Source organism: Cervus elaphus, chromosome 3 (assembly GCF_910594005.1).
Source record: "Cervus elaphus chromosome 3, mCerEla1.1, whole genome shotgun sequence".
NCBI classification, from domain to species: domain Eukaryota; kingdom Metazoa; phylum Chordata; class Mammalia; order Artiodactyla; family Cervidae; genus Cervus; species Cervus elaphus.
The window spans coordinates 39,954,087-39,977,274 of NC_057817.1; the positions used below are offsets into that span (position 1 = coordinate 39,954,087).

General features: G+C 37.5%; 1 protein-coding gene across 2 annotated transcripts in view; it reads left to right on the plus strand.

The window, feature by feature from the left end:
* SLC2A13 (solute carrier family 2 member 13) overlaps positions 1-23,188 on the plus strand; it is a 487,541-nt gene that overhangs the window by 85,676 nt on the left and 378,677 nt on the right. For both annotated transcript variants that reach the window (XM_043886959.1, XM_043886951.1), the window contains exon 2: positions 8,054-8,213. In XM_043886959.1, coding sequence (XP_043742894.1) covers positions 8,054-8,213 — 160 coding nt within the window. The remainder of the gene's footprint in view (positions 1-8,053; positions 8,214-23,188) is intronic.

The window sequence follows — 23,188 nt, forward strand, 5'->3', positions numbered from 1 at the left end:
CGAGAGGATTTTTAATTATCTTACTTCTTATTTGTAGTTTTCAAATTTTCCCTAATGAATAGCATCTGTTAACACAAGGTTGAAAGGATATGGTTTTATTTATTCATCCCATGGTACTAAGGAACAACCATAAGCCCAGGTCTGTGCTTAACACATAGACAATGACAACGTGAGATATGAACATTTCATTAAAGGGCTTGTAGTCCTGCTTTGAGAAATAATGTGATACAGGCTCTGCTGAGCTGTTAGCAGTTAAAAAGGACAGGAGCAGATCAATAGAATATTCTCAAGTAGTGTAACGCAAGAGGCCATTTAGGCTGTGAGAGACTTAACTGAGTTGAAATGATGGTGATATGTTTGTGATGCTTTCTTAGAGCTTTTCAATGCTGTAGAACATAAACTCTGCTAGTTATCCTTATAGATAGAATCTTTCTCATTATCCGGCTCTTCCATTTTAAGCACTATGTGTTGTATATATTTTCATCACTTTGGGGCTATTGCTTTTTGAAGCTGCCCAGCAGGTTTTTTTTTTTTTTTTTTTTTACTTAATAGGAATTTATTATCTCCCTGCTCTGGAGGTCAGAAGTCCAAAATCAAGGTATCAAATGTCTTATTATTCAGGAAAGAAACAGAAACAAAAACTGAATTCTAAGGTGTTAATAACCTGGTAAATGTAGATACTTGATATTTAGAAGAATACAGACATACCAGTCCTGGGCAGGACAGCAAAACCGAGACAGTTTTACAGTGAGAGATACCGTTTGTTTGGACAAATTCTTGCTATTAAAATTTTTTCTTTAGAGATCATAGAGCAATAATTTACAAAATGAAATTAGGACATCATAATCATTCTTGTTCAAGAAGCATTATTATTAAAAGCTAGCTTCATGTGCTTCTAAGAAGCTAATTAGTTGCTACTTGGCTTATTGTGCTGAGAGGCTGTGTGATTCATGGGTATTTACCCATCGCAACAGGATTTTCTGATGCTATTTGGTTATGAAATTATTTACATTTCTGACTCAAGGCTTTAAAAGGACTTCCAGCAGTGGTTTTTTTTTTTTAAAGTTCAAATAGTTTAATCACTTTGCTTTGTCTATACAAGAATAGTTCCTTTTGCTCAAGGAGGAAAAGAAATTTAATCTATGATAGAATACCTACTAAACTTTTGTTTATATTTGACTTTTCTTTTTTTTTTCCATTTATTTTTATTAGTTGGAGGCTAATTACTTTACAATATTGTAGTGGTTTTTGTCATACATTGACATGAATCAGCCATGGATTTACATGTATTCCCCATCCCGACCCCCCCCTCCCACCTCCCTCTCCACTTGCTCCCTCTGGGTCTTCCCAGTGCACCAGGCCCGAGCACTTGTCTCATGCATCCCACCTGGGCTGGTGATCTGTTTCACCCTAGATAATATACATGTTTCGATGCTGTTCTCTCGAAACATCCCACCCTCGCCTTCTCCCACAGAGTCCAAAAGTCTGTTCTGTACATCTGTGTCTCTTTTTCTGTTTTGCATATAGGGTTATCATTACCATCTTTCTAAATTCCATATATATGCGTTAGTATACTGTATTGGTGTTTATCTTTCTGGCTTACTTCACTCTGTATGATGGGCTCCAGTTTCATCCATCTCATTAGAACTGGTTCAAATGAATTCTTTTTAACGGCTGAGTAATATTCCATGGTGTATATGTACCACAGCTTCCTTATCCATTCGTCTGCTGATGGGCATCTAGGTTGTAGCAGTGTTTGAAAGCCAACTTCTGAGCTTAACAGCATATTGTGCCATTTATGGTGAATCAGGTTGGCAGTATTAGAATGTGTGAACTGGGTTGTACTGCAGTGGCTGAGGGGCAGTTTTCTGGTGAGACTCCTCAAGCTAAACATGATAATGAGTTTTCTTTGATATAGACCTTTTTATTTTGTAAGGGATCAAACTTTCAAAAAATACTCGGGAATAATACCAACATAGGTTTTTGTGGTTGTATTTACTCTAGTAAGGTATTAATAACAACTTGTACTACTATACTCTGTATGTTAATTTTAATCCATGAGTTTATGTGTTCAGTCAGTTCAGTTGTCTCCGACTCTTTGCAAATCTAAGGACCATAACCTACCAAGCTCCTCTGTCCATGGGATTCTCCAGGCAAGAATACTGAAGTGGGTTGCCGTTTCCTCCTCCAGGGGATCCTCTTGACCCAGGGATCAAACCAGGGTTTCTTATGTCTTCTGCATTGGCAGGCTGTGTTTTTTTTTTTTTTATCACTAGTGACACCTGGGAAGTCTGTTTAATGTGTATAATAAATAATTTGTTTTTTCTTTATGAGATATTTATTTTGAAATAGGGCAGAAATCAAAAGCTCTTTCTAGAATACTCCTAAACTTTAAGTATCATTAGTTACATCTGTTTATGAAGCACTTTGGAGACAGGAATGGCAGTCCACTGCAGTATTCTTGCCTGGAGAATCCCATGGACAGAGAAGCCTGGCAGGCTACAGTGTATGGGGTCGCAAAGAGTCGGACACGACTGAGCGACTAACACACTCATGAAGCACTTAGACTGTCCTTCATGAGAATAGTGAACTTTATTGTTTCCCCAAAGTGGAAAGGAGATTGTGAGGTGACATAGCCTTCATGTTAGAGGTTTTTCCAGAGTAGGCATTATGTTTAAAAATCCACAAATTATGGCTTCCCTGGGTGTGGCACAGTGGTAAAGAATCTGTCTGCCAATGCAGGAGGCGCAAGAGATGTGGGTTCGCTCCCTCATTCAGGAAGATCCCCTGGAGAAGGAAATGGCAACCCACTCCAGTATTCTTGCCTGGGAAATTCTGTGGACAGAGGAACCTAATGGGCTACAGTTCTTGGGGTCACAGTGTCGGACATGACTGAGCACGCCTCCCTGTGTGTTGTTTTATAAACAGCAAAGTGAATGAACAGGGCCTATGCTTAACATAGCATATTGGAGAGAAGTGAGTAAAGTGAACCTAAGTCTACTGCTCTTCCTGGTCATTGGCATTCTTTTATAGTTCTCCATTTTCATAAAGCAGTTTTATAAAAGGAGACTTCAAACTTGTCTAGCGTGAAATTATATAGTTAATCACATTCAGTTCTCATTTTTGTTACTTAACACGACACCTGCTGGCAGTGAGTCACATAGCAGGTAATAGGAGCAGAGAAGAGATCAGGCCCTCCTGCCCCTTGAAGTTCATGTGTGCTTGCTAAGGTCAGTTCAGTTCAGTTCAGTCGCTCAGTCGTGTCCGACTCTTTGCGACCCCATGGACCTCAGCACGCCAGGCCTCCCTGTCCATCACCAACTCCTGGAGTTTACCCAAACTCATGTCCATTGAGTCGGTGATGCCATCCAGCCATCTCATCCTCTGTCGTCCCCTTCTCCTCCTGCCCTCAATCTTTCCCAGCATCAGGGTCTTTTCAAATGAGTCAGTTCTTCACGTCAGGTGGCCAAGGTATTGGAGTTTCAGCTTCAACATCAGTCTTTCCAATAAATATTCAGGGCTGATTTCCTTTAGGATGGACTGGTTGGATCTCCTTGCAGTCCAAGGGACTCTCAAGAGTCTTCTCCAACACCACAGTTCAAAAGCATCAATTCTTCGGCACTCAGCTTTCTTTATAGTCCGACTCTCACATCCATTCAGGACTACTGGAAAAATCATTGCCTTGACAAGACTGACCTTTGTTGGCAAAGTAATGCTAAAGTAGTAGGGCCAAAAATAAAATGTTCCTGACAAATTTCCAAAGGGTCATATTTGAAACAGAAACACAGCCGTCAGTCTTCCAGTGACACACGACAAAGACTAGAGGACCTGAGTCTGTGAGATCTTTGACATTAACTTGGCTATGCGACTTTCTGAAAACCTCTTATTGTCTCTGAGACTGGGGTTCTTTATCTTTCCTACGGGAGCAGTGAATGATACCTGTCCCACCTACTTTTTAAAGGATGACCTTACATTAAATGCAAAATGGCAACATAAAAAGATTGTAGAAAGTAACATAGTATTCAAGGGTAAGGTAATTGCTTGCTGGTCACTTTGTTTTTTTCTTCTTTCTTAAATATTGGACTTTTTCAGGACTCAGTTCTAGGCATTCTTCTCATATTCCATGTTTAGGAAATCTCATACATTCCCATGGTTCCAGTTATATATACCTTTCACACAGAACCATCTTTTGAGTTACAAGTATTTGTGTAGCTCCCAAACTCTACTGGGCCCAGTCTCAGTTTGACTTTGCATTTAAAGAAATACTGTCCAGCAACTAAAAGTAATTAAATAGTAATACTACTTTTTACTCAAGTCTCCAAGAACATAATAGCATGGAGGGTATAATTCAGCAATATTTCAAAAAATCTTTTATCCACCCCCACCCCTACCCCCAGTCAAACCTCAATTAGTCCCTGTGTTATGTGCTCCCAATTTTCCATACTGACCCTGAGACTCACTCACAACTCCCTGCAGACTTTTTCTCATTTGATCTTCTCACAAACCATGTTTGGCCCATGTTTTCTTCTCTGTTCTTTTTTGCCTACAATGATAACAGCCCAAGAACTCGGCTGGCAAAGACCAAATTCTCTCTTGAAGATGAGAGAAGAAGGAAAGATTAGTTTGGCAAAGACTCTTATTTGAATAGGCAAAAAGAGGAGGCTGGGAACATTTACATGTAAATAACCTGTATTTCCAGCACACTGATAGAATGTTTTACTTGTTCTTTACTTGTTTATTTCATCTCAGAACACCTCTGATTCAGCCTGTCTAAAACTTGACCTTATCATCCATACAAATTTGCGTCTCCTCTAATACCCTTATCTTCATATTAAGTGTCCATCATGCTCTTAGTTGCTTATTTTGAACATATGAAGATCATTCTCAAATTCTTCCTCTCCTCACCTTTCACAGTTCCATTCACATTCCCTTCATCCTGGATACGGAATACATCCTTCTAGAATCTCTCCATTTTACCCAATCTCTACTTCGGCCACTGAACTCCTTGTTTCCCTGCAATCCGTTTTCCATATTCCAACCAGAAAGATCATTTTAAAACATGCATCTGGTTATGCCTTTTCCTCTGCTACACTTTTCAAAGGCTTTTGAGTACCAAGCCTTTAATATGGTCTCTGCTTCCTAGGTGGCTCAGTGGTAAAGAAGCCACCTGTAATGCAGGAGACTCAGGTTTGATTTCTGGGTTAGGAAGATCCCCTGGAGGAAGAGATGGCAAACCTCTCCTGTATTCTTGCCTGGGAAATCCCATTGACAGAGGAGCCTGGCAGACTACAGTCTATGGGGTTTTGAAAGACTTAGCGACTAAACAACAATACGGCCTCTAAGATCCCGTATACTCTGGCTGGTTTCTGCTTATGTCTCTAAAAGTAGTCCCCTTCTTAACAGGATGCATCTCTTCCTGCCTCAAGGCCTCTGTCTAAGCTGGGTCTGGATGTCTCAAGTATCTTTCACCTCCTTACCCTCTACCCCACCCACCAACCTCCTCATCCAAGATTTCTCTGACTCCTCAGACAGGGCCCAATCCCTTTGCTATAGACTCTTGTTCCACTCAGGTTTGATCTCTGGATCTGGAAGAGCTTCTGGAATAGAAAATGACAACCTATTCTAGTATTCTTGCCTGGAAAATTCCATGGACAGAGGAGCCCAGCTTGCTATAGTTCATGGGTTGCAAAGGGTTGGACATGACTGAACACAGACACACACACTTGTTCCCCATATTTTTCCTGTGATGAGACCCATTGCACTTGAAATCTATATACTTGTTCTAACACATTTTGCCCAGTAAACCTTAGCATGAAGTCGGAAGGCGTGTCTCTCTCCTGTAGCACTTCTTCCACTGTGCTTACCACAGTATGCAGCTCAGATCGAGTATTCATTGTATATGTGTTGATTAAAGGATATTTCTTCCATGATTTGGGCCTTGTCTGCCTCTCATCTCTGTACATATTGTGCTTCACACTCTGTTTACCCCTGAGAAAACCTCATGTGATTTCACAGTTTTTAGGCTCATGCTCTTCTCTCTTGAATGTTTCCTCTTTCTAAGTTAGATGAAAGCCAATTTAGAGTAGTCTGTGTTATTAAATTGATTAGCAGTCAGATGGAAACTTTCAGCAGTTTAGGTGATGATTTAATTATAAAAGCTATTCTTACTTTGTCTGCTAATATATACTTATTTTGTGGAACTCGTAAAATCGTATGATTCTTTTCACTGTCGCCGTATATTGACACATACTCCAGAAGCAAATAACACTGGTTGAAACTACAGAGTATATAGTTCTGAGACTTAATATTCTGACTTGTGTGCAAATTCAATAAATATTTACCAGTAGTTTTCAACAGTACAGTGAATATTCCAGAAGTAGATATATGTACTATTTAAATGTCTTATTGATATGTTTATTATTCTGCCTTTGAAGAAAACAAATATATAGCAAAAAATATTTAAAATAGGTAAGATTGGACATGACTGTGGTGTCGGGAAGGAATTTAACTCACAAAATAAATAGCCATGAAGTCCAAAACACTTGGTGAAGTGAGCCTCACTGACTTCCTATGTGAAAGGGGAGATAAAAGACGGCTATGTGATTTATAATGCCCATAAGGAAACACAAATCACTTATTGAGAAGCATAACTGTTGCAACTACTGAAACCAGAGAGAAATGTCTCCTGTCGTCAGAATGTGGTAAATAGCAGCTTTTCAGCCCTGTGCAGAAAGCATGTGTGTGCGTGCTCAGGCACTTCGTCATGTCCAGCTCTTTCCCATTCCATGGTCTGTAGCCCGGCAGGCTTTGTCCACAAAAAGCACGGCAACAGGTTTATTAGCGCTGCTACCTTCAGTTGCAGCAGACTATTTTTTGGCATTACAAAGGTCAATTCATTAAAAACAATTCTACATGGGTCTATAATGCAACCCATTGATATTATGAAGTCATCTGGTCATTGATTTATATTGTCCACAGTATAAAGAGATTAAGTTATGTTAGATAATCCTGCCTAATTGTTTTCACTATGCTTTTGGTGAGTATTGATTAGATGTTAGATTTTGGTTAAATAACCAGACATATCTGGAAACTGGAAGTGCCCCTGGGAAGTGAGCTAGATATGGCCAGCAGGACCAAGATTTTATTTTAAGAGATAATTTGGGATTGGTTTAAAATTGTATGCCATAGAACTGTAGTTTTTAAAACATGTGGTGAGCATCAGGGTCACCTGGAAGATTTTTAAAAGACAGGCTCGTCTCCCACCTCTGTAGTTTTCTACTTAATAGGTTTAGGGTGGTTGAGGTGAATTTATCCTTATTTTTTTAAAGAAAGCCACACCACTGATTCTAGTGCAGTTTGAGAATTGCTGCCATAGATTATACTGTATTAATTTTATATAGAAAAAAATTTAAAGCAGATATAACCAAGTACATGTTTTCCCCAAATCATCTATTTTATGGTTAAGATCATCTGTTTTTGAAGACTGTAAATTCCCAAATTATTGTCCATTGCAAGCTCTTTCTGAAATGTACATCTAGCCAATTGAGTAAGGTGATCTAATGTATGGGCATCTAATTAGGAAACAAATTAAGAGTTTTGTTGTGTCTATAACTTTGAATAGTTAATGTGTATTTGGGGATAATTTTTTATTCTCACCATTGCCTGATTACATTTCCATATGGACTAACAATATTTCAATGCTTATATTCTATCTGGAGAGCATTTTCCTATTTTTAGTCTTCATAAAGTTTTAAAGGATACTTAAACATGCTTTGTAAAGTTATCTGAGATCTCTAGGATTACTTTCATTTGTGGGCTTTCAAGTGATAATATGAAAACTGATATTTATAGATTGGTATTTAACATGTCTTAACTTATATTCAGTAGTTACTAGTTACAAACAAAATCTTTAAATATATGGTAAACCTTTGTTTAAAATAGAAAACTAAGCCCCCATACATGTGTGTGTATATGTCTTAGTCTATCTTAATATCTGTGACAGCAGATATCTTGAATGAATGTCTGATGCTTACTTTTCATTCTTTCTTTACAGGCATTGCTTCTATGACGGTGCCAGTGTACATTGCTGAGGTCTCACCCCCCAATTTAAGAGGTCGATTAGTCACCATTAATACCCTCTTCATCACAGGAGGGCAGTTCTTTGCAAGTGTTGTTGATGGAGCCTTCAGTTATCTTCAGAAAGATGGATGGAGGTCTGTAATCGTTCTTACATTTAATTTTCAAATAAATTATGACTTTAGGGGATAGAAGAAAAATTGAGAAATGATGGAAAAGAAAAAATATAACTAAGTATTTTGAATCATTACAGCTAATTCATATATGATGGTATTCAGCAAAATTGAAAGTGGACCAGAAGCTGATATTTATTTTAATAGTAGACAAGGAACCTATCATTAAGAATTGATATTTACAGGATTTTTTAGCTTTTAGGTGACATTTCTCACACTGTGTATGGTATTTTGCAATGTTTGTTTAAAACGAATGTAACAATAAATATGCATGGAGTTTTTGAATTTTATCAGTGATTGTTAAGCTATTTATGGACTGCAGATATAACTAATGTCCTTTTTGGATTTAGGAAGCTACATTCTGATCTGAAAGAAAATTCAGTCTTTTTTATTTTTTTTGTAAAACAATCTCATGTTAAAACTTAAGATGTTATGGGCTTGAGATTTTGATATACTTCATGGTGTTCAAAAAACAGATTCATGTAACTCTTCCAGGGGTTTAATTTTTAATAAAATTTCCCTATACTCTGTATAGGTGCTGGAGATAAAATATTCCACAAGACAGACTCTGGTGCATATTTTCATCATGCTTAAAGTATTGAAATTAATTCTTAACAGCTGAAGAAAAAGGGTTTACTGCTATGTGGATATAGGGAATTAAACTTATGTATGTAAGTGGCACAGTAAATCGGAGTCATTAAAGACTTAGACTGATGAAGTTGTATTAAAAGTTATGTGAAGAAACTCACAGAAGTCAGTAAGGGCCTATGTTTGTCAGAAACCATTAAAGAGAGGACACATTTCTTTAAAACATTTACTCTGTCTGCAGATGCTGAGAAACCACTTTCTACCTCTGAAGGAATGAATCTCTGACAAAGTGAGAGATTACTGAAAATTGAAGAAGCATGAAATTCCTCTTTCTTTTCTTCCCTGTAGAAGAACAGAAAGAGGGAGATGGTAACTTGTTACCAGCATCAGTTCAATTTGTTTCAGTCGCTCAGTCATGTCCAACTCTTCGCGACCCCATGAACTATAGCACTCCAGGCTTCCCTGTCCTTCACCAGTTCCCGGAGCTTGCTCAAACTTATGACCATCGAATTGGTGATGCCATCCAATCATCTCATCCTCTGTCATCCCCTTGTCCTCCTGCCTTCAATCTTTCCCAACATCTGGGTCTTTTCTGATCAGTTGGCTGTTTGCATCAGGTGGCCAAAGTATTGGAGCTTCAGCTTCGGCATTAGTCCTTCCAATGAATAGTCAGGACTGATTTCCTTTAGGATTGACTGGTTTGGTCTTCTTGCTGTCCAAGGGACTCTCAAGAATCTTCTCCAGCACCACAGTTTAAAAACGTCAATTCCAATTTTCAAATCCATACAGGACTACTGGAAAAACCATAGCTATGACTACCTGGACTTTTGTTGGTAAAGTGATGTATTTGCTTTTTAATACCTGTTCTAGGTTTGTCATAACTTTCCTTCCAAGGAGCAAGTGTCTTTTAATTTCTTTTAATCACAGTCAATGTCTGCTGTGATTTTGGAGTCCAAGAAAAGAAAATCTGCCACTGCTCACACGTTTTTCTCTTTCTATTTGTCATGAAGTGATGGTACTGGACGCCATGATCTGAAATTTTTTTAATGTTGAGTTTCAAGTCAGCATTTTCAGTATCCTCTTTCACCTTCATCAAGAGGCTCTTGAGTTCCTCTTCACTTTCTCCTATTAGAGTGGTATCATCTGCATATCTGAGGCTGTTGTTATTTCTCCCAGCAATCTGGATTCTAGCTCATGTTTCATCCAGCCAAATCCAGTGAAATCCAGTGCATTGCACATGATGCACTCTGCATAAAACTTAAATAAGCAGGGTGACTATACAGCCTTGTCATACTCCTTTTCCAATTTCAGACCAGTCTCTTGTTCCATGTCTGGTTCTGTTACTTCTTGATCCACATCCAGGTTTCTCAGGAGACAGGTAAGGTAGTGTGGTACTTCTGTCTCTTTAAGAATTTTCCAGTTTGTTGTGATGCATACAGTGAAAGGTTTAGCTTACTCAATGAAGCAGAAGTAGATGTTTTTCTGGAACTCCCTTGCATTCTCCATCATCCAACTAATGTTGCCAATTTGATCTGTGGTTCCTCTGCCTCTTCGAAATCCAGCTTGTACATCTGGAAGTTCTCCATTCACATACTGTTGAAGTCTAGCTTAAAGGATTTTGAGCATAACCTTGCTAGCATGTGAAATGAGCACAGTTTTTCAATAGTTTGAACATTCTTTGGCATTGCCCTTCTTTGGGATTGGAATGAAAATTGACCTTTTTCAGTCCTGTGGCCATTGCTGAGTTTTCCCAAATTTGTTGGCCTGTTAAGTTGCAGCACTTTAAGAGCATCGTCTTTTAGGATTTGAAATAGCTCAACTGAAATTCTATCACCTCCATTACTTTTGTTTTTAATGATGCTTCCTAAGACCTCTTGAATTTATACTCCAAGATGTCTGGTTCTAGATGAGTGACCACACCGTTGTGGTTATCCAGATCATTAAGACCTTTTTTGTATAGTTCTGTGAATTCTTGCTTCCTCTTCTTAATCTCTTCTACTTCTGTTAGGTCGTTACCATTTCTGTCCTTCTTCATGCCCATCCTGCATGAAACTTTCCCTTGATAGCTCTAGTTTTCTTGAAGAGGTCTCTAGTCTTACCAGTTTTTTTTGTTTTCCTCTATTTCTTCACATTGTTCCATTTAAAAGCCTTCTTATCTCTCTTTGCTATTCTCTAGACCTCTACCTTTAGTTGGGTATATCTTTCCCTTTCTCCCTTACCTTTTGCTTATATTCTTTCCTCAACTTATATGTGTAGCCTCCTTAGACATCCTCTTTGCCTTCTTGCATTTCTTTTTCTTTATTTGGGGTGGTTTTGTTCACTGCCTCCTGTGCAGTGTCTCAAACCTCTGTTCCTAGTTCTGCGTGTAATTTATCTCCCAGATCTAATCCCTTGAATCTATTTGTCACCTCCACTGTATGATCATAAGAAATTTGATTTAGGTCATACCTGAATGGCCTAGTGGTTTTCCCCACTTTCTTTAACTTGGCCTGAATTTTCTAGTAAGGAGCTGATGATTTGAAGCACAGTCAGCTCCAGGTCTTGTTTTTGCAGACTGCATAGAGCTTTTCCATCCTGGGCTTGCAAAGAACATAATCAATCTGATTTTGGTATCGACCATCCAAAATCAAAGTCCATGTGTAGAGTCCCATTTGGTGTTGACTCTACACGTGGACATGCATGGTGATTTCCATGTGTAGAGTCATCTCTCAGTTTGTTGGAAAAGGCTGTTCATTGTGACCGGCATGTTCTCTTGACAAAGCTCTCTTATCCTTTTCACTGCTTCATTTTGTAGTCCATGGCAAAAATTGGGTATCTCTTGACTTCGTACTTTTCCATTCCAATCCACTATGATGGGAAGGACATCTTTTTCTTAGTTCTAGAAGGTGTTTTAGGTTATCATAGGACGTGTCAGCTTCAGCTTCATCAGCATCAGTGCTTGGGGTACAGACTTGAATTACTGTGATGTTGCATGGTTTGCCCTGGAAACGACCCTTGATTATTTTGTCGTTTTTGAGATTACAGTCTTAGGATGGCCAAGAGGCTTGTGTAATTCAGTAAAACTATGATCCATGCTATGCATGGCCACCTAAGACAGATGGATCATAGGGAAGAGTTCTGACAAAACATGGTCTGCTGAAGAAGGAAATGGCAACTCACTTCAGTATTTTTGCCTGAAGAACTCCATCGACAGTATGAAAAGCCAAAAAGAAAAGATACTAGAAGATGAGCGCTCCAGGTCGGAAGGTGTCCAATATGTAATTGGAGAAGGACCATTATTAACAGTAACAACTCCATAAAAAATGACGTGTTTGGGCCAACACGGAAACGATGCTCACCTGCGGATGTTTCTGGTGGTGAAAGTAAAGTCTGATGCTGTAAAGAACAATATTCCATTGGAACCTGGAACATTAAGTCTGGGGATCAAGATAAATTGAACGTGTCAAGCAGGAGATGGTAGAAGTGGATATCAACATCTTTGGAGTCAGTGAACTAAAATGGATGGGGATGAGCAAGTTTAATTTAGATGACCATTATATCTACTACTATAGGCAGGTGTCCCTTAGAAGAAATGGAGTAGCCCTCATAGTCAACAAAAGTGTCTGAAGTTGGGTGCAGTGTTGAAAATGACAGAATGATCTCGGTTTGTTTCCAAGCAAACCATTCAACATGGTTATTAGATGACATAAATTAGAGCCTGTTCTTTTCACTTGATAACTACCCACCTTTTCCCTCATTCACCTTCTGAGAGTTTATTAGCTAAAATGTGATTACTGATCATCTTTACGATAACAATCAAATTAAGATATACAGAAGTTGAAACTGACTGAGAAACTTCTCAGATGTTTTTGTTGAAAAACTAAAATAAATCACCTTATTTTGCCTGATGGGTCAGTGCTTCCATTCTCTTATTGTTTAGATGAAAATTGTTTTCTGCTGAACTGCTGGAGGATGAACTTGTCTAGAATTGCCAATAGAAGATTGACCAGTAGAAGACTGATATTTTTCTAGCCAGTAGAATTTTCAGCAGCAGAAGACTGATATTTTTCTAACACTGTAGTGTCATCACACATTCTACACTGGGAAGAATATTGGGCCCTCATTGGGTTCCATGAGGAAAGGGGAAATAGGTTTTTGAAAGTATCAATAAAGATTCAGTCTTTTAAAATAGATTTATTGAAATATAATTGATAAACCATTCAGTTCACCTGGAAAATCCCATGGACAGAGGAATCTGGTGGGCTGCAGTCCATGGGTCTCAAAAGGTTGGACAGGACTTTGTGACTAAACAATAATAACAATGGGATATATCACATATTAGATAGCCATTCATTTGATGATGGACATTTGAGTGATTTCTACTTTTTGGCTGTTAAAAATAATGCTTCTATGAATATCTGTGTACAGGTTTCAGGATGGAGATATATTTTCAGTTCTCTCAAGTGTATACCTAGGAGTAGACTTGCTAGGTCATATGGTAACTATGTTTACCTTTGGAGGAACTGTAAGACTATCTTCCACAGTGTCTACTCTATTTCACATTCCCATTTAGCAGTATATGAGAGTTCTGGTTTTTCCATGTCCTAATAAATGTTTATTATCTCTCTTTTTCCATGGTAGTCATCTCAGTGTGTATGAAGTGGTGTCTTGTTGTGATTTTGATTTGCATTTCCCTGTAGACTAATAATTTTGTGAAAGATTTAATTTTTATCTGATATAGTACTTATAAAGATGACAGAGTTATTTTGGTAGTTAACACCTATGATAGGAAGTTTTATCACTGTTTGCCCTTTTCTGTGCTAATATTTTTAAATTGTGCTTATTGAGCGTGGTGAGATTTAGTCACTATCCTCAGGCAAAGAAAGGTTTTCCATTTTATTTGTTGAGTTAAAGTTTGGCACTCTATAAACATATAGTAAAGTGAACTTTCCATCACCATAATTGGTCTAAAATACTTATCTGGATGTGCCATTGCTTCAAAGATTCCCCATTTCCTACAGAAAGAAATCAGTCTGTTTATCACAGCTTGTAGTGTTTTTTGTTATCCAATCAATATCTGTTTTCCTAGATCGTTTAGTTTATTGTTATCTCCTTTCCTCCTTCTTTATACAATATAGGTTTATGCCTATAAACTCTATACACCAGTCACATCCTGTTTTTCATGTTTGTTTTTTCCTTCTGCTCACTTTGCCTTGATTAGTCTTTCTACCCTGTCCTGCTTTACTGGTTCAATTCTTATTCCTGCTTTAAATCTTTGTTTCTATATCATGTGAATCTGTTTTTGTCCCTTTCTCCTTTCATAATGCTTTGTATGTGGCTTCACTTTTATACTGATTGTACAATTTTGAACCATTTGCTTATTCTGTTTATTTATTTCACTTTGGAGCTTTTTAATATCGTTGACCTTGTACTCAGTTTTAGGTCTAGAAAAGGGCCTGGAACATAGTAATTGCTCAGTAAGTGTTTATTGAACTAAGGTAGAATTGACTGGGCTCCAGGGAAGAGACTGTTAACCAAACTAAAGAGATATTGATTATAAAGCAAAGTGCCAATTCATTAATTTCTGCTGGGGAATGGATACCCTTTGCAGATAGCTGAAAAGCAAGATTATTAATTGTAAGCATTTCTTATTGAGCATAAAAATAAGAGAAAGAGAAGTGGTTTCTGAGCCTCTGAGACTTTACCTCCCTCACAATAATATACCTCTCTGCATTCCAGAACATTCTTTGTTCTTCTCTCTTGGACAGAGCTGATTTTCAAATTAGTGTTCCTCTATTTACAAATACATAAATCATCGTGTGATTTATATTAAAAATAATGGTATATATAAAGAAGGGCTAAATTCTTCTCCTTTATATTGGCTTTTACTAATTCTCCAATTTATTTATTTTTCTATTACAGTTATCTTATTTTACCTGAGTAGACCATATACAACTATTTGCAAAGTATCCAGATGTGCTGGGTATTTTTGTATGTTTCATCATTCATGTGATGTTCTTTTATTTTCCTCTTCTTTTTTCGGCTGTAGATGGAAAATTTGAGGTCATAAAGGCGATGAATGAAAGCACAAAGTATTAGTGCTAGTTACATCTATATTAGATTTTTTTCTGGAGAATGACAAGGCTGATTCATGGACAATGTGAGACTTACGCTGAGCTTTGAAGAATTGGTAGGATTCATGGGGACTGAAGAAAAGGAAATGGAGAAGGAAATGGCAACCCACTCCAGTGCTCTTGCCTGGCAAATCCTGTGGACGGAGGAGCCTGGTAGGCTACAGTCCATGGGGTCGCAAAGAGGTGGACATGACTGAGTGACTTCACTTTATGGGGACTGCGGTGAAAATGGTGGCAGAATGTAGGCTGGATGAAGGCAGGATCGGGAGGCTTTAAGTTGAAGTGATAATGTATGCAGTAGGTCGGAGCCAGATGGTGGAGGTCTGTGAATTCTGGGCTGGAGGTTTTGTGTTTGCGCGTGTGTTGTTGTGTCCGACTCTTTGTGACCCCATGGACCGCTGCCCACCAGACTCCTCTGTCCATGGAATTTTCCAAGCAAGAATCCCGGAGGAGGTTGCCTCCCCTTACAAGCAAAAGGAAGCTAATACTTTTTAAGCAAATCATGGCATGTGAGTCAATGACTAAGATAACAATCATGTCTAGAATTTATGGAGCTCTTGGCTCTTGGATGGGTTTAGGGAACCTGTTGAATACTGCCAGAATATTGATGTGAAGTATTGACATGATACTCTTGGAGACGTCGGTTAGTATGGAAATCATTCAGTCATTCAAAAAAAAATTTTTGTACCTGTTATATACTTCGATTGTGCTTGGCACTAGAGATGGAAAGATCAATAAGAAATGTACCTGCTCTAGTTAGGGAGTTTGGGATGGTCATGAACACAATACTGTATTTAAAATGAACAGCCAACAAGGACCCATTTTATAGCACATGGAATTCTGCTCAGTGTTACATGGCAGCCTGGATGGGAGGGAGTTTTGGGAGAGAATGGATACTTGTGTATGTATGTCTGAGTCCCTTTGCTGTTCCCCTGAAACTTACCACAACACTGTTACCCAGTATAAAATAAAAAGTTAAAAAAAAAAAAAACCCAAAACAAAACAGAAATGTACCTGCCCTTAATCAATCAAGCACTTCACGCACTAGTGAAGGACAGACTTTTCATTGACATGTTAAGTAAATCATAGTGTTATGGGAACTCTCAAGGGGAAAGAATAACTAACCTTAACAGTAGAATGTTATGTGAGCTGAGTCTTTTATGAATAGAAGAGTTCCAGACAGAATGAGGGAGAAGGAAACTCTGGGTAAAATATAATTTCTAAAGGCCCTGTGGTATGAAAGAGCCAATCATGTTTGGGCATTTCAGAGTGGCTAGTGGGAGGGCCATGATTACTATTTGGGTGTTTGAAAGTGAAGTGGGAAGGCTAGTTTTCCCACTTTCCCACTTCTAAGTATGAATAGAACTTTGAATCCATTGTGCTCTCTTTAACAGTAACGTTGTTCACATTTGTTTGAGTTCACTTTGATTATTGACAGTCTTAGAAAATAATTTTTTAAAAACTAGCATTACTTTAGATGAAGAAAATTTACGAGGTTCTCTCCGTCATAATATTTTATAATTTAAAAACCATGTCCATAAGATGATTTTCAGAATCATATTTAAAAGAGGATGATATTTCTAAGCACTTATATTGGAGAGAGAACTCTTGGCCATTTTAAGATAGATGAATTTGGCTAATAGCCTGTTTATGAGTAAATATGTTAAAGATATTTGTAATTATATTATTGACAGAATTTAGATAGAAGATGTATGACTGTTTATCATAAAGGTAGCATAGTATAGACTTGAGACTTGATTTAACAGTACATGGATTGCTTTATCTAAGCACTTACATCCTCATTTAGCGAATGCTTCAGCAATTGTTCAGTGTTATTGTGAGAATCAAATGAATCGATAGCTATGAACATACTAACTCTTAAATGTTCTTAAGTTTTGTTTGCTGTTGTCTCTCCCAAAAATCTTAGACTGAGTCCCTATCTTGCATAAAGCTAGCAGTAAAAATCACCTCACATTCAACTATCTGAAATTTCCGGGTAAAAAGTTAATATAGTTTGCTAATGAGACTAATTTGCATAACACTAACCTCCACTGAAGATAACCATTATAAGTCAGAGACAGAATTAAAAAAAAAAAACTATTTAAAACACTGGAGAGCTCTAGCACCAAGGAACTGAAGGGGCGTTTGGTCCTTGTAGGGAACAGTTCATGGTGAGGCATACACCTATGACTTTTCCTCTGAGTGAAAGTGTTAGTTGCTCAGTCCTGTCCGACTGTTTGCGAGCCCATAGACTGTAGCCTACCAGGCTCCTCTGTCCATGGGATTCTCCAGGCAAGAATACTGGAGTCGGTTGCCATTTCTTTCTCCATGGGATCTTCCCAACCCAGGGATGCAACGTGGGTCTTCCTCATTGCAGGTAGATTCTTTACCGTTTGAGCTACCAACCCTCAATTCATGATACTGGGTAGTGAGAACTTAACTAAAAGCAGCAGTTTTGTTGTCCCATCAGTGGCTAGAGTTTGGGGTGGCCAGAGCAGGTGAAATTTGAGGGGGAAATCCAGGAAGAAAATGACCCATGTAGGAGGAAGCCTCCAAATAAGAGTATTAGTTTGCTACAAATATTTTATAGATCCCTGAACTATGAATATTATAAGGGAGATTCCATGGAGCCTGCAGAAAACAATAGTTAAAAGGTGGTGAAAGATGAGAGAGATTTTATTGCCTGCCCATAGGAGGAAGGACATATTCGGAATTTGAAACCTACCAGGTTAGAGGGGCCAACACCTTGAGTTTTCCATTGAAATCCTAGAAGCACCGTACCTTAGGCATAAAGCTTTGTTGTATGCTTAAGGAATTTCTCCTAAGAACAAGCCAAAACTGAAATCAGATTTACACTAACCAAGTGTAAAACCAAGCTTCCACAGATAGAAGGTGCCTAATAAAAAATGTCAGTATTCTTCAGAAGAAAAAAAAATCTAGAGTCTTCAGAGTTTATCCACATTTTCAGAACACATTAAAAATTGTTAGACATGCAGATAAATAGAAAGTGTGACCCATAATTGAAAAAAAATTGGTCAAGGTAGACAAACCCCAAGATTATGCTTATAAACATTTTCAGATAATCTAAAATTAGGAAGCCTAGACCTCCTGCATTATAAGGAAATTTTTCAGAGAAGGGAAATGACATTAGGTGAAACTCCCCTATGGGAGGGAGATAGAATAGTGGCTATCGTAAGAGGCCAAAAACTTTGTTGTTTTCATCTCTCAAATTCTTTGAAAGATATGATTGTTTATATGTATTGTACAATTTGTAATGTATGTAAATTATAAAGTATATGGTGACAATAGCAAAATAATTGGGCCCAGCAAATGGAATTATGCACGTTTGTGAAGAGTTACAATATTATCTCTAGGTAGAATGATAAAATGCATGTTTCATCCTGAAAACAACCACTGGAATAGATTACAAAAAGTTACAGCTAAGGAGTCATTATAAGCATTAAAATAAAATTATTTAAAATATTTGTATAATCTGAACAAAGGCAAGAAAAGAATACATAGCTGATGGGACAAATAGAAAGCAGATAGCAAAATGGTAGACTTAAAGTCCAATTACAGCAACAGTAACATTAAATGTAAAAAAATTATCATTTTGTATAAAAAGCATGACACAGGTTTATGTTGTCCAAAAGACATACACTTTAAATAAAATGGCATAGAGAGGTTAAAAGTGAAAGGAGGACAAAAGACAGACTGTGCAAACAGCAAGTATAAGAAGGCTCATGTGGCTATGTTAATAAGCACACAAAGTAGACTTTGAGTGTGGTATTATCAGAGATGATTTAGATTTCATAATGCTAAAAGAGTCAGTTCATCAGAATTAAAAATGATAAAGAACGTATAATTTACTTCAAAATCCATAAACGAAAATTAGCAGAGGATCGTACAACATTGTGAATGTACTCAATGCTATGGATCTGTACACTTAAGTATGATTAAAATGGGAAATTTTATTTTGTATATTTTATCACAGTTTAAGGACTTCCCTAGTGACTCAGTGGTAAAGAACCTGCCTGCCAGTGCAGGAGACACAGGTTTGATCCCTGGATCTGGAAGATCCCCTGGAGAAGGAAATGGCAACCCACTCCAGTGTTCTTGCCTGGGAAATCCCATGGACAAAGGAGTCTAGCAGGCTATGGCCCATGGGGTCACAAAAGAGTCGGACATGACTGAGCGATGACAATAACAACAAACACAATTTTAAAATTATAGAACTAAAGGAAGAAGTAGACAAATTCAGGCTCATATTTGGAGAATTTTTAACTCTTAGCAACTGATAGGACAACTAGACAAAAATTAAGTTTATAAAAAAACTAGAAAACACTCTTAACTGCCTTGCCATAGTTGACATTTGTAGATGGCCATACCCGACAGCTGCAATGTACACATTCTTTTTCAAATTTATATCAGACATTCTCTGAAAGTGACCATATGTTGAATCATAAAATAAAAGTTAATAAATTTTAAAAGTGACTCTTAGAGAGTATGTTCTCTAACTATAGCAGAATTAAATTAGACATCAATAAAATAACCAGAAAAGCTTCAAATATTTGGGAATAAAAGCAACATGTTCTAAATAACTCAGGAGACATCGGAAGGAAAATGAGAAAATAATTTTGACTTCAAAGGAAATAAAATATATCAAAATTTGTTGAATACAGCTTCAGTTGTGCTTGCAGCATAATATATATAGCTAGAGTGATTTTATTAGAGAAGTGAAGAAGTCAAATGATCTAAGTTTCATGTTAAGCTAGAAAAATATGAGCACATTAAAACTGAATAAAACAGAAAGGATTAAATAATAAATAGTAGAAGCCAAGGTACAGAGCAGGTGAACCACAGAAAAAATAAACAGTGTTGGTTCTTTGGAATTACTAATAAAATTGGTAAACTGGTTATGACTGATTTAAAAAGATAACATACAAGTTACCATTTTCAGGAGTAAAAGCACATCATTTCTATTGATATAAAGATAGTTGAGGGAACACTTTGAACAATTTTGTGCCAATAAGGATGGGATGGGCATATTGCTTGAAAATCACAACTCTACTAAAAGCCAACACAAGGTAAAATGGAAAATCTGAGTATTATTATGTTTATTAAGTTGAATCATTAGTAGTAACCTACCTGAAAAGCTAACTCCAGGCCCATATGGTTTCACTGGTGAATTCTATAAAACATTTAAGAAAGAAATATTCCAAGCTTAAACAAAAGTTTTTAAAAGATAGAAGTATAAGGAATACTCCCCAGCTGGGTTTTGAGGCCAGCATTACTAATATTGTGGACTTTTTTAATGAAATTAGTCATGCCTCAGTTGTCCAGTTTTTTATTTCTGGTACATTTAACAGTGACACATATTGGATACCCAATAGTTATACATACATGTTAAATATTAAAGTATATCATAATAGGTGCCAATAAATTTTATGTTAAGAGATTATACATAAGGGCTGCCTGCTGCTGAAACGTTGAACTTCTTCTGGATGGGCTGCACCTTTGGTAGTAATGAAGATTCCCGTTCATTTGGTAAAACAGTGGTTCGAATTCATAGCTTGCTAGTTCTGGGAGTGGCTTAAGTTACTACAAGGAGAGTAAATTCTAGACACGGATTGAAAGTATACTTAAAATATTAGTAAAATCAAACCCGATGATACATAAAAGAATAATAAATGCTTTATATAAACTGACCGAGACAGTTTTCCCAGAAAAGTCAAGTTTGTTTACCATATGAAAAGTAATTTGTAGAAGTCACCATATTGAATTGTTTAAAGAAGGAAAACCTAAGTGATCAATCTCAGTATATGCAGTAAAACATTTGACAGAATAACATTTGTTTATGATAGAACCTTTTCTGCAAACTAGAAAGGAAGAGACTTCTTGAATTCAGTGAAGGACATCTATGAAGAAATGTGCAGCAAACTTTATATTCAATGGGGAAAGCTTAAATGCTTTCCCTTATGATGTAATTCAAGATTAAGATGCCTACCATCACCACTTACATTCATTTGAATTCATTGAAATGGATAATTGATTTTAAAATTTTTACAGAAAAGTAAAGGACCTAAAATTGCCAAAAACCATCTTGAAGAACAAGTTGGAGAATTCGCTGTCTGATTTCAAGACTTAGTATAAAGTGAAAATAATCAATGAGAGACTGGTAAGGATTGATAAATCAGCGGATTAGAAAGGATGGATGTATCTCAAAAACATGATTGAAAGAAGCTAGACACGAAAGAGTATGGTCTCTATGATTCCATATAAAATTCATTAACATTCAAAATTAACTGTTGCCATACTCCTCCAGGGGATCTTCCCAACCTAGGGATCAAACCCAGGTCTCCCACACTGCAGGCAGATTCTTTACTGACTGAACCACCAGGGAAGTCCCAAAATTAACTGTGGGAACAGAAATTCAACCAGTGATGATCTAAGGCAATGGGGATTGACTGGAAGTGGGTAGGGTTTGAGGGAACCTTCTTGGGTAATGGGAATGTTATATTTCTTCACTAAGATGGTAGTTACAAGAAGACATGTATGCATATAGATATATAAACTCATAGAATGGTAACCCTTGGATCGTCTCATTCTATTGTATGCAAATTTTACCAAAAAGTTAATTTGAATATTTTAATTTTACCTATTTATATTTATTTATTTATTTTGGCGGCACTGGGTCTTTGTTGTTTTGTAAGCTTTCCTTAGTTGTGGCGAGCAATGGATACTTTTGGTTGAGCTGTGTAGGCTTCGCCTTATAGTGGCCTCTCTTGTTACAGAGCATAGGCTCTAGGTACGGCGGCTTCAGTAGTTGCTGCACGTGGGCTTGGTGGTTGTAGCTTGTAAGCTTTAGAGCACAGGCTCAGTGGTTGTGGATCATGGGCTTAGTTGCTGTGTGATGTTTGGAATCTTCCTGGACCAGGGATCGAACCCGTGTTCCTTGCTTTGGCAGGCAGATTCTGATCCACTGAGCCACCAGGGAAATCTCTAATTTGAATCTTATATTGGCTCCTTGCATTATATTCCTTTTCTGCAATGGTCAGTGGTAATTTAAATGTTGTTTTTACCATGACACTTTTTCTAATATCCTCTGTTGAAATAATTTTTCCCCTTACTTTTACACAGTGACTAAATCTCAATCCTAGCAATTATATAATACTGTTTCATTCCACGATTACTAGGTATAAGTTCCTTGAAGCAAGGAAATGTCTCTTGATCGTTTGTGTATCTCCATAATCTCAAACGTAGGGCTTTGCATATGGAAGATATTCAGAGTTTGAAAAAAGAGGGTATATATATATATATATATATATATATAGGTATGGCTGTGTGTGCATTATTTTCTGCAGTCTTAATGTGAATTTTGTACAAGTCTTGATGCATTTTGCCATGTTGTTTCAAACTATCTAATATCTCTGCCGAATACCACATTCATTTATTTAAATAGCATCTAATCTTATTCTATCAAAGCTAGTGTATCTTGCTGATCCTACTGTGACTACAACACTAAATAACCTCAGCCAAGCCACGTGCCTTGAAAAATGCCAGGCTGGATGAAGGACAAGCTGGAATCAAGATTGCCAGGAGAAATGTCAATAACCTCAGATATGCAGATGACACCACCCTTATGGAAGAAAGTGAAGAGGAACTGAAGAGCCCTTGATGAAAGTTGAAAGAGGAGAGTGAAAAAGCTGGCTTAAAACTCAACATTCAAAGAACTAAGATCATGGCATCTGGTCCCATCACTTCATTCAAGTAGCTGGGGAAACAATGGAAACAATGACAGAAAATAAAAGACTTCATTTTCTTGGGCTCCAAAATCACTGCAGATGATGACTGCAGCCATGAAATTTTCTTCCTTGGAAGAAAAGCTGTGACCAACCTAGACAGCATATTAAAAATCAGAAATATTACTTTGCCAACAAAGGTCCGTCTAGGTAAAGCAGTGGTTTTTCCAGTAGTCACGTATGGATGTGAGAGTTGGACCATAAGGAAAGCTGAGCGCTGAAGAATTGATGCTTTTCAACTGTGGTGTTGGAGAAGGCTCTTGAGAGTCCCTCGGACAGCAAAGATCAAGCCAGTCAATCCTAAAGGAAATCAGTCCTGAATACTCAGTTGGAAGGACTGTTGCTGAAACTCTAGTACTTTGGCCACCTAATGAGAAGAACTGACTCATTGGAAAAGACCCAGATGCTGGGAAAGATAGAAGGCAGGAGGAGAAGG